Source organism: Tachypleus tridentatus, chromosome 8 (genome assembly GCF_004210375.1).
Source record: "Tachypleus tridentatus isolate NWPU-2018 chromosome 8, ASM421037v1, whole genome shotgun sequence".
NCBI classification, from domain to species: Eukaryota; Metazoa; Arthropoda; class Merostomata; order Xiphosura; family Limulidae; genus Tachypleus; species Tachypleus tridentatus.
In genome coordinates, this window is record NC_134832.1 from 30321558 (window position 1) to 30334256 (window position 12699).

General features: G+C 35.9%; 1 protein-coding gene across 1 annotated transcript in view; it reads left to right on the forward strand.

Moving 5' to 3' along the window:
* Positions 1-12129: 12129 nt before the first annotated feature.
* The window catches only part of LOC143222086 (cAMP-dependent protein kinase type II regulatory subunit-like), a 126537-nt gene continuing 125967 nt past the window's right edge, over positions 12130-12699 (forward strand). Inside the window, exon 1 of the mRNA XM_076448004.1 lies at positions 12130-12571. Within this exon, the coding sequence (XP_076304119.1) occupies positions 12337-12571 (235 nt within the window). The 5' untranslated portion in view covers positions 12130-12336. The remainder of the gene's footprint in view (positions 12572-12699) is intronic.

The following is a 12699-nucleotide window of genomic DNA, read 5'->3' on the forward strand; positions in this document are numbered from 1 at the left end:
AACAGAGTGATTGTAACTTTTCTGGAAGTTTAGTAAAGTTAGGTAAAGTATAAGCGAGTTACGAGACAATACTCTAAAAATAAAATTGACAAGTTAAATTCATTTTATTCCTGGTAGCACTTTACTGCTGATAACGTAGGTGGCTTGAACACGGACATTTAGCAGATAATAGTAACGGTTTATCACAGAAGATAGAAAAGGACATTGAATAAATTGAAAGTAAGAGCCGGTGATAAGAACAGAATTTGTGGACGGTACTAAACATAGTTGCAGCACCGAAAATGAAAAACAGTTCACATATTAGTCTACTAAAAGTTTAGACTCTTAAAACGTAGATTGGCTCTCATAACCTTACTTTTCTACTGCTATGCTCAGTCTTTTCTAGACCTGAAAATAACATGAAACAGAGTACTTCAGCAACAGTGTTGGCGCAAAATATGAGAGAGCAACCAATTGTATTACATGTGATTACATGACAGACCACTTAGAAGAAGTAATTTCTCTCATGTAAATGGATTACTAAAAAGAACATACGAATAATAGCGCTCTTTGCTATTTAGCCTGCGGCTAAAACTATCGTGTAGCATGTGTCAAACTACAAATTCTAAAGTTAGCGTATTGATTTAAATTACACGAATTCCCTTCACACACGCATAAATATGTATAAAAACGCATGCATTTCATGTTACAGTTTGTTTGCTTGTAATTAAAATAAAGAACAGAACAACGTTTCGACCTTCTTAGGTCACTTTCAGATTAACAGAGAGAGTTTCAACTGATCGTTGCCGGGCACATTTTTACTTCAAGTGAGTTTCTAGTCATCACGAATTCGTTTGTTTGTTTTAGAGCAAAGCTACATAGTATATACACCGGAAGGTGGAACCCCATATTTTAGTGTTGGAATAGAATTCCGTAAACTCATCCGCCGCCCCACTGGAGGACCCATGCAAATCCTTTGGGAGAATTATAATAACTTCATCGTATTTCTGGGATATTATTTAATGTAGTTAATAGTAGTTATTCATCATAAGATGCTGCTCCTTCCGCTAGCACAGCGGTAAGTCTACGGATTTACAACGCTAAAATCAAGAGTTCGATTCCCCTCGGTGGGATTAGTAGGTAGCCTGCTGTGGTTTTGCTATAAGAAAAACACACCAACACACACCTGTAGATGCTCGTGACATTATAAATGGAATTTTGTACCAATAATCGCTATTACATTTATAGTTAAAACCAAGGTTTAAGAAGAAGAGTTATAGTACAGGGAGGCACATTCATACTAGATGCCACATATTGGTATTAGTGTTCCCAATTCTGATCTCTCTTTATCTTTTCTTTTCTTTTCTTTTCTCTCTCTCTCTCAATAATTAGATTATACCTCTAAAATTTAAGCCATAAAGTATTTCAAATTCAAGAATATCCTTAACCCCTAGTTACTAGGTGATTTTTAATGAGATTATGTAAACCTCAAAATAATTGTTTCACAAAAAGTACATAAATATTTAAGATAGTTTCGCCAGTATGTTCTATTAGAATGTTTGTGGAATTCCTGGGCAATCCCTATTATGAACCAATACCGTTGATCATGGTATTCAAAAGTACCAATGATCATAAATGTAAAAATCGGTTTGTTTTGAATTTTGCGCGAAATTACACGAGGGCTATCTGCGCTAGCCGTCCCTAATTTAACAGTGTAAGGCTAGAGGGAAGGCAGCTAGTTATCACCGCCCACCGCCAACTCTTGGGCTACTCTTTTACCAAGGAATAATGGGATTGACCATCACATAATAACGCCTCTACGGCTGAGAGGGCGAGCATTCGAACCAGGGACTCTCCGATTACGAGTGGAGTGCCTTAACTACCTTGCTATGCTGGACCAAATATAAAAATAAATAAATGCTATTAAAAATAGGAAATGTTGTATTAAAACAAGATCGCTTGGCATGATACTCTGCTACATAATTAAGAGTTAAAATAAAACTTCACATAAGATGTTAGTTTGAAAATAAAGACGGTTCTTATGGATTTTTCAACCAGATATGTTTTTGAGTCGTCTGTGTCTCTTGATTAGTTTATTTGCTTGAAGTAAGTGACTTCTTAGTTTTTGTTTCTTAATCGAACCGTTTAGGTAAGAATCGTAAATTTTTCAACTGACACATTTGATATCAAGCCACACTGCTGGGCCTAACGTGGCCCAATGATTAGGCCGTTTGTCTTGCAATGCATGGACTGCGAGAGGGTTAACCCAACGCTCGCCGTTACACCTGAGGGAGTCCCACTTCTTGTTGGTAAATAATAGCTTCAGATTCGATGAAGGACTATACCGGGTGGCAGTTCAAAATTAGGGACAGTGGTAGATAGTTTTAGTGAGGTTCCCTGCTGAGACAACGGTAAGGCTTTGGATTTACAACGCTAAAATAAGGAGTTCGATTCTCCTCAGTGGACGCAGCAGATAGCCTGATTTGGCTTTGCTATAAGAAAAATACACACAGTTTTAGTAGGTTTGTCCGTTTTTACTATCGGTGCTATAAGAAAATAATATTTACGCGCGAAAATACAGAACTGTTTTCTAAGCTAAATGATTATCTGTAGCATTATTTATAGATATATGAAGTTTTATTACCATCAAGAAAATGTGTTCTTTAATTCTGTAAAAAAAATTCAGACTAAAAATATCTTTCTACTTACTTGTTTTCTTTTTTTCAGTTACTTACAACTTCCTGCCACTCTTAACTAGGGCTTATTTTAAGGGTAGGGCTTATATTAAAACTATCCCCAAAAATCACACTAGGTCTTATTTTATGGGTAGGTTTTATTATCGGAGAAACACGGTAGCTACTTTCCCTCTAGTCTTACACTGCTAAATTAGGGACGGCTAACGCAGATAGCCCTTGTGTAACTTTGCGCGAAATTAAACAAACAAACAAACAAACATAATAGATTGTTATAAGATGAATACACTGAAAACAAGGTATTTCTTCCTATCTACAAAACAATATTTAGACCAGTCCTGCTTTATAGACCATAAACTTTAGCTATAAGAAGAAAGGATGAGAGATTTTAAGAAAGAACTAAGATCAGAATGTTAAAATGGATGCTGGAAATATCTTTTAGAGAAAGTATAATGAGTAATGACATCAGAAAAAGTAAGAAAAGCAATACTGGGGTGGTTTGGAGAGGTAGTGAGAAGTGAAAAGAGATGTGTAGTGAAAGTAGCATTGAAAATGACAGTGAAGGGTCGAATACAGAGAATATTGTGGCGAGACATGGTGGACAGAGATATGAGTGAGGTTAAGACAGAGAATATCGTGGAGAGACATGATGGACAGGGATATAGTGGAGTTAAGAGAAGATATCGTGAGAGAACATGATGGACAGGCATGATGGACAGGATATGAAAGATGAAATATGAGACATGAGACAGAGATGATGAGAAGACAGAATATCGTAGAGAGAGCATGATAGACAGGGATATAGAATAGAAGTGAGAATATCGTGAGAAACAAGAAGGATTAAGAATACATAGAGATATAGATAAGACAGAAATATGTGAGAACATGATGACAGAGATATGAGTGAGTTAAGACAGAAATAGATACATGATGGACAGGAGAGAGATTAAGACAGACATATCGTGAGATGGACAGAGAGTATAAGACAGAAATATCGTGAAGAGACATGAAGACAGAGATATCGTGGAGAGACAGAGAATATTGTGGACATGATGGACAGAGATGAGTGTTAAGACAGAATATCGTAGAGACATGATATCGTGAGGAGTTAAGACATGATATCGTGGAGACAGACAGAGATGAGTGAGTTACAACAGAGAATATCGTGAAAAGACATGATGAAGATAGAGTGAGGTTAAGAGAATATCGTGGAGAGCATGATGGACAGAGATATGAGTGAGGTTAAGACAGAGAATATCGTGGAGAGACATGATGGACAGAGATATGAGTGAGGTTAAGACAGAGAATATCGTGAAGAGACATGATGGACAGGGATATAAGTGAGATTTAGTGTAACCAGTAATGATGCAAAGGACCATAATCTGTGAAGAAGGGAGACCCGATGGCAGATTTTGTATCAAAGTAGGGTTAATGTGATAAAAATAATAATAATTTATTTGTTCGTGAAACATCCCCGTCGCGCCAAACATGTTCGCCCTTTCAGCCGTGGGGGCGTTATAATGTGATGGTCAATCCCACTATTCGGTGGTAAAAGAGTAGCCCAAGAGTTGGCGGTGGGTGGTGATGACTAGCTGCCTTCCCTCTAGTCTTACACTGCTAAATTAGGGACGGCTAGCACAGATAGCCCTCGAGTGGCTTTGTGCGAAATTCAAAACAAACAAACAAACAATTGTTCGTGAAAAAAAGAGGATATTTAGGTAAAACAACTGAGATATTTTTCTGTTTGTTTAAGCGTAGTGCTACACAGTGGGCTATTTGTGCTTTGTCAACCAGAGGGACAGAGCCCTGTATTTAGGCGGAATAATTTCTTAAGCCTATCGCTGAGCCTTAGAGGAGGCAGTTATGATAAAAGATATAACAAATTAATTCACAAGTTTGCATCTTTTCTGAATTATAGTTTTATACATTTGAATATTACCTTTTGATTTTTTTTTACATGTTTCATCGCTTTAAGCTACACGACTGATAACCTTCTTTAGTTCTACCACTGGGAATCAAACGTCCGATTTTAGCGTTGTAAGTCCAGAAACTTATCGCTGTCCTGGGGGGAGAAGATGACTCTTCTTTAAGTCCATATTTGCTTTTAAACGTGTAAAAACTACCACATTACGTTTAATAAAACTGGTTAATGCTTACAGTGACACATTGGAACTATGGGATTTTGTTGGTAACGAGACTTTGTTAGGAAATATTGTGTATAAATGATATGTTACGTCGTTAAACGACCATAATGCCTGATGCTAAAAACGAGGTTTTGTGTGTTACACAAGTAAGGTACCATCTTTTCCTTCTTTAAAGTTACATACAATAGAAATATCAGTTCGAATGTTCAATACCTACATACATTTTTCTTGTCGTATTTGTATTTTAAAGATTATTTTTATTATAATTTAGTATACGGATGTAGGACTCACATAAAGCTTCATAAGTTGACAAATCGCGTGTGATATTGGGATTACGGTTGAACGGAGAGGTTATGCGACTGTACAACGCAATTGATTCTAAACATTCTTAGCAAGTACTTAATAATAATATGTTTAATTAACCATACTCATTAATAGGCTAATTTTTAGTTTTAGCCTAATAAGTCTATCGCTCTGATCGGAAGTTTCTGTAAATTAATCTATTTTAAAAGTTTTAAATAAGGGTCCAATCCAACATTTGTTTGACAGTTAAATGAAAATCACATACATAATGCCAGTTAGTAAGCGCCATAATTTCACATCCTGATCGAATCTCCCGTTTATCCGATGTAGCTCCGATGTTCTTGCAATGTATGCGTGCTATTTTTGCTTCATCTATTTGTCTTTGTTAATAAAACGATTCTGTTTACAATTCAGACACGAATTCAGTCTCTCTTTATTTGACTGATATTTAACAAGTTTAAAATTCTCTTTATCCTGTTGCTATATAAATGTTTTGACCTTGTTATGCTTGTATTCAAGGTCCTGGAATAGCATAAATATTATGTAAAATTCTAGAGAACCATAATAATGAGAACTTACAGCTGTCGTACGCTTATTTTTAGAAAACATCTGTGATTGAACAGACCACAAGTATTTTAAAAGAAATTCATATAAACTTGATTACAGAAAATTTAGCTGTATAAGCCTTTAAGACCACGTGTAACATATGAATCAGTTCTAATCACATCTGCTTCATTTCAGAGAAGCGTGTAGAAGATCCATTAACTGAACTTCTTTTTACTCTGGATTCACAACTACGTATTCATCGCTTAAAAAATCTATTTCTGTATAAGACTCGAATCAACATTCAAAGTTTATAAATAATTTAATACTCTCGGCATATGCTGTTGGCGTGATGAAAAGGAAAAGTTTCAAGCTATTGGCATGACATAAAAAAAATTAAATTAGTTTTAAGTTCCAAATTCAATGCAAATAAATCGGTTTGTGGTCTAGCAGTTGATTAGAAATTAGGCTGCGCGTGGTGAACATCAGTGTTGAAAGTATCTAGAAAAAACTGAGTCGAGTTATCACAAAAATCTAAGAAAATTAGCACATATACAGCGTAGAATTAACTTAAGTCCCTTATCTGAATATCGGGTAAGTCTAATCTTAACCGTTTCGTGGTCAGTAGAGTACGGTTTGATTTCAGGTATTAGCGTTGTATAAAATTGATGAATGTTTTCAAAATGATCTACCCATTTATTTTATCAGAATTACACAAATTACACAAGGATTATCTGCGTATAGCGCGAAGTTCTTACTTTTGAGCTGATAGACTAGAAGGAAGATAGTAACTCGACAGCACCAACAGCTAACTTTCGGGGTAATCTTGAATGGTCAACTAGTGGGATTTGACCGTCACTTTTACAGTTCACCTAAATCCTAGTGTTAGTGTCACGTTTTAGTAGTCAAGGGTGGAAAATCGCGAATTATGAGGTTCACATTTCAAGCACATTAATCATTTGACCACATTAGGTCTGATTTCAGTGGAATATAAGTCCAATGGGTATATAATACTATTATATCATTTCCATTAAGAAAGATCAAGTCAAGTCTTTGGTAAATTAATTTTTACCACATTTCGGGTGTATGTAATTAATTGTCTTCTCTCACCCCCTCACCCCCCCGCTAGTACAGCGGTAAGTCTACGGATTTACAACTCTAAAATCAGGGGTGCGATTCCCGTCGGGGGGCTCAGTAGATAGCCTGATGTGGCTTTGCTAAAACAAAACACACAAACATACATCTCATCACCACAGGAAGAAAAACGTATTTTATTTTTTATAATAATTTCGTCTTCATACACATAAGTACAGATGAGCGACTCTCCTTGGAACTGGAGAGCAAACATCTTGGTTCAGTTTGACCGAATAAAACTTGTTATTTAAGTACGTTTTTCTCATAGGTGTCAGAGATCAAACATTATATATTTATATTTTATCCTGGAATTTCCTTATATTTACATTAATCCAAACGACAATCACTATATAATAAAGCACGTGGGTTTAAGAGTTACATCCTCAAAGAAGTCAGACGTCAAAATATTTTTACCGAAATTATCGACTTTTGTCCTTTTAGGCTTCTATATTTTAATCACCTAATATGAGACTTTTCATAAAGACACCTTGCAACGATTTAAACAGACTAAAGTAGACGTATGTACGACTTGTGTTTTATTTACAAGGGTCAAAGGTAAAAAACAAACAAAACAATGCATATAATAGAAAGCTCTGAACCTAGAGACACTGTTACATATATAAACGGTACAGGGTTTATTTTGTTATCAATAGTTTTTTGACTTGCACAATGCACGAAATTGCATATAATGTGTCAAAAGAAAAATCTTAATTACCCCAGAACTGCTTGTAGGTTGTTTTTTTCCATGGTTATGAATAACTATATTTATGGAGAAGTTGAATGTCTTATGTATTTTAAGGTCACAGTTTAGTCCAAAAGAGCCTTAAGATGATACTGTGTTAAGTCTCTTTTGTTTGTTCGTTTTAGAGCAAAGCTACATTGATTTATCTATCGAGATTATCGCGGGGATCGAACCCTTGAGTTTAGAGCCGTAACTTAGAGAACTTATGGCTGTTCACACCGAGGACATATTTATTCTCTTCTCTTGCTTCGAATACCACATTCTCTCTAGCCGTCCCTAATTTAGTAGTGTAAGACTAGAGGTAAGGCAGCTAGTCATCACCATTCGCTGCCAACTCTTGGGCTACTCTTTTATCAACGAATAGTGAGATTGGCCGTAACATTATAATATCCCCACGGCTGAAAGAGTGAGCATGTTTGAGATATCAGGGGTTTTAACCCGCTTACCTCTCTCAGTTTGCGAGTCGAGTACCATAATCACCTGGCCATGCCGGGTCCAAATAAGCTGGATGGAGGGAAACTCGCATTGTAATCGTTTGACAATTTTCAACTTATTTCATGTAGACATTCGTGTCTGCATTGTAACTGAGGCTACCTTTAAGCGCATGTTAGTTGTAGTTTTTCTATGCTTTTTCTGGTGATTATTTAATCATGAGAGCGAAAGATCCTTGTTTTTTAGTGCTTTGAAAGCACACTAAAGTGCTAACTAACCAAACATATCGTACGTTAATTTTAACATCCTATGTTGTTTGTTTTTCTTTAAAATAAGACTTTCTTTCTAAACTTGCCTTTAGCGGATGCTGCAGAATATTGCTTCTGCTACTTATCATGAATATTAAGTGACTGCCGGAAATTATAGATTTATAGATGAAAAATAAAAGGCTGTCTTATCTACTTTGTCATTACTGTTATAAAAAAAAGCCTGTTTAAGATGTTTTTAGCCGTCTAATCGACATTTTCTCATGTCTAAGATATAAATGGTTTATTCATTGTTTCACTATATACTCCAGTAATATGAGAAATAAGCGATTTATAAATATTATTAATGAGAGGGGTGTATAGTCGATAGATCTACCTCTACGTAAACATAAGATAGAAAGTATGAAGTACCAGTCATTAAATAGTAAAGTCACTACACCTTTAAACAGATTTTGCATGCAATATTGTTTGTTTTGATTTTTTTGTAAAGCTACACGAGAGATATCTGAGCTAGTCGTCCCTAATTTAATAGTGCAAGACTAGAGGTAAGGCTACTTTTTTATTGCCTAATAGTAGAATTGACTGTTACTTATAACTCCCACACGACTGAAAAGGTAAGCACGTTTGGGGGTTGATGAGGGACTTGAATCCACGACCGAACCACCTGGCCATGCTGGGTATACTTGCAGTAATTCAAGAAAGAAAGAAAAAAGGCTAATTTAGATTTATTTATATTATTTATGGTAGTTACGAGGTCGGTCAAATCAAGCAAGTCAGTATACAGATAGGTTAAGAATAATAACATATAAAGTATAAATTTTACTGAAAAGAAACAACTTCTGAGATACACTTAGGAAGTTTTAGAAGCTATAAAAGTTATTTTAAAAACTCTAAGATAAAAACAGTATTTGTGAGAAATCGTATAAACAATCCCACAGAAAAATGTTAATTTTGGATATTCACACAAAGTTAGAGAATTGATTTTTGCGCTAGTTTTCCCTGATCTGATACGGAAAGCAGCAGAACCTATCGCCAAATCTCCGATTGCTCTAATCGAATGTTACACATCCACGTGCAAAACATGACCTTGGGATGCGACACTAAGTTTGATAAGTCAGCATACCAACAACTGTACCATACCGAGCTTATGCTTAGAAAAGTCATCATGGAATTAACTACACATTTTATCTAAGCATGCGCACTCCACTCACCCAAAAGCATTGGTTTAATTAAACAATCACATTTCCTGATATTTCCATAATAATGGGGCCCCATGGCCAGGTGATTCGGGTGCTCGACTCACAATCTGAGGGTCGCAGGTTTGAATCCCAGTGACAACAAACAATCTCGCTCTTTCAACCGTGGGGACATTATAATGTGACGGTCAATCCCACTATTCACTGGTAAAAGACTAACCCAAGAGTTGGCGGTGGGTAGTGATGACTAACTACCTTCCCTCTAGTCTTATGCTGCTAAATTATGACCGACTAGTGTAGTTAGCTCTTGTGAGCTTTGCGCGAAATTAAAAAAAAGAACCAAAGAAACAAACAAACCATAATGATGTTGGAAATTTTGTATAGTAAGTAATTTATATAATTCTTACAGAGCGAGAACTTAAGTTTTATTCTTTTATATTTTGCAAAAAAACCATGTAAAAATCGTGATTACTGGTATTAACCTGATTGTAAGGTATACTACTTTAAAAAGATATATTTAAGTGACTTTTTTACTATATTATTTATAATTACTGGTACGACGTTCAAAGAGAACATGTCATTCCATAACGTATTATTACCGTTTTCCATGATTACATATATTTGTTAAAATCAAATTTTATTTGCCTATATCTAAAGGGAATAGTTATACTAACATAAGAAGATATTCCCACAAATTGAGGAATGATTGTAATGATTTAATATAAACGGAATGAGTAGTGTTACTTTTTGGTTTTCTTTTACACTTGATTCTGAAATATCTATTTTAGTTACTATTAGCTTGGACTCGTTAAACATAGTTAATATTATGTCACCTGCAGCTGGTGATTGTCAGCGAGCATTCAAACCGACGTGATGCACAAAACGATATAAAAAAACTAATAAATTCTAGAAAGTTCTATCTATCAAACGAACAAAATAGTTAAAGGGATGCTTGTTTGGTTTGTTTATTAGGTTCAATGGTAAATAATGGACTACCTGTACTGTTTTTACTAAGAGGATCGAAAATCAATTTTCGGAATTATAAACTCTGAAGGGCCCGGCATGGCCAAGCGTGTTAAGGCGTGCGACTCGTAATCTGAGGGTCGCGGGTTCGCATCCCTGTCGCGCAAAACATGCTCGCCCTTTTAGCCGTGGGGGCGTTATAATGTGACGGTCAATCCCATTATTCGTTGGTAAAAGAGAAGCCCAAGAGTTGGCGGTGGGTGATGATGACTAGCTGCCTCCCCTCTAGTCTTACACTGCTAAATTAGGGATGGCTAGCATAGATAGCCCTCGAGTAGCTTTGTGCGAAATTCAAAATCAAACAAACAAACAATAAACTCTCAAATTATTTATTGAGCCACCAATGAACTTTATAACCGTAATGATTCTTTGTTTGTGTCAAAGTTCTAAAATTGGTTTGGTTGTCTTCAGTAATAACTAAAAAGGAAAAAGAACACGTGTCTACCTATTAATGTGGTATTGTCATATATCTAATATATATGTCGTATAAAGTTTGCGAATAATTGTTACATGGAGGTTAACAATGCTTTGTAAATTTTACCGTCCGAGGACTAGAACAGTATGGGAACGTATGAAGAAATCAGCAATGTAAAAATTTTACTTATTTTTTAAATTTGTAAATATAAATTTACAAATACAAAAGACATCTATATTAGTATAGATGGCCAGGTAGTTAAAACACTCTACTCGTAATCCAAGGGTCGCGGGTTCGAATCCCTGTTACACCAAACATGCTCGCCTTTTCGGCCGTGGGGGCGTTATAATGTGACGATCAATCCCCCTATTTGCTGGTAAAATAGTAGCTCAAGAGTTGGTGGTAGGTAGTGATGACTAGCTGTCTTCCCTCTAGTCTTACACTACTAAATTAGAGACGGCTAGCGCAGATAGCCTTCAAGTAGCTTTGCGTGAAATTTAAAACAAACCAAACATTAACATAAAATTATTTTATCTGTGAGTCGTGCACTTTCGTCCCTCGTGGGTCAAAAGTAAATTAACGTTTAAATCATGGGTTCGGTTCTTCTCGGCAGGAAGAGAGCAGTTCTCCACTGTGTGACTTTACACTCGAACAATGAAACCAATCAACAAACTAGTTCAGGCATAGCGTTCAGAAACAATTACTTTTTGAATTAATAAAGTTCTAAGTTTTACATAAGTTATAAAATGTTACGTGTAGAAGTAATGCATTTTGGTGCACTTTTGTATAGCAAAGCCACATCAGTCTATCTGCTGAGTCCATCGAGGGGATTCAAACCCCCGATTTGCACATTGTAAATCCGTAGAATTATTGCTGTACCAGCAAAGGACTGAAGTAATGCATAGGCCATAACCCCCGTTTAGGGTGAATAATTAAAAAAAAATTCTGGGTGATTTGTAGTACTGTGAGAAGTTTTTTGTAACGAACTTAAAACGTCTTACGACATTCAGTCAAAAAATGTCTTCAAACATAAAGTAAAATCTAATAGAAGAAATATTGCACTGGATCAGTAAATTTAAAATATTTTTCACTCATATAATAAGTAAAAACTACTAAATAACAAGAAGACCAAACAGATTAACTTGTGTTTAACAAATATTGTTACTGTTTGAAAAATCAATACACGCCGTGTGGTGGCGTTGTCGTGTTGAACAACTTCTTTGTACTGAACAGGCATTTATTTTAGTCACTCAACGCTCTCCTGATTCTACGCCTGATGGTGTTGTTGTAGTTGGCATGGTCACGCGTAGGTAATGCCGAATTGAAGCACCTTTCTTTTCAAACTCATGCGTTGTGCAACCCGTGGAAGTTAATATACAGTTCATTCTAGACACCGAGCATAAATATAATTGAGACACATACCGATACTATAACTGTATATTTCCATTAACCAAAATATTCTAGTCATGAGTCGATCAAGGGTTGAAATTCCTCCGGAACTAACGAACCTTCTTCTCGAATTCACTGTAGACGTACTTATAAAGAAACCGACAGACATCACGGACTTTGCCGTGAACTACTTTACAAAACTCCGTGACGAGAAACAGAAAAACAGTTCTCACTTCCTCCAGCCGTCTTCCTCTGGCATTGCCACGACACATATCAACGAAGAAGATATGATTGGAGGAAATCAGCTGATAGGTATGGATCTCGTAGAACCTCTATTAATGTTTGACCTTTAACCTTTAAGAATTTTTTTTTCTCTTTCGTTTTAAAGCGCAAACATTCGTTCCACCCACAGATGCAGGGAGGAACAACTTTTTTTTTTT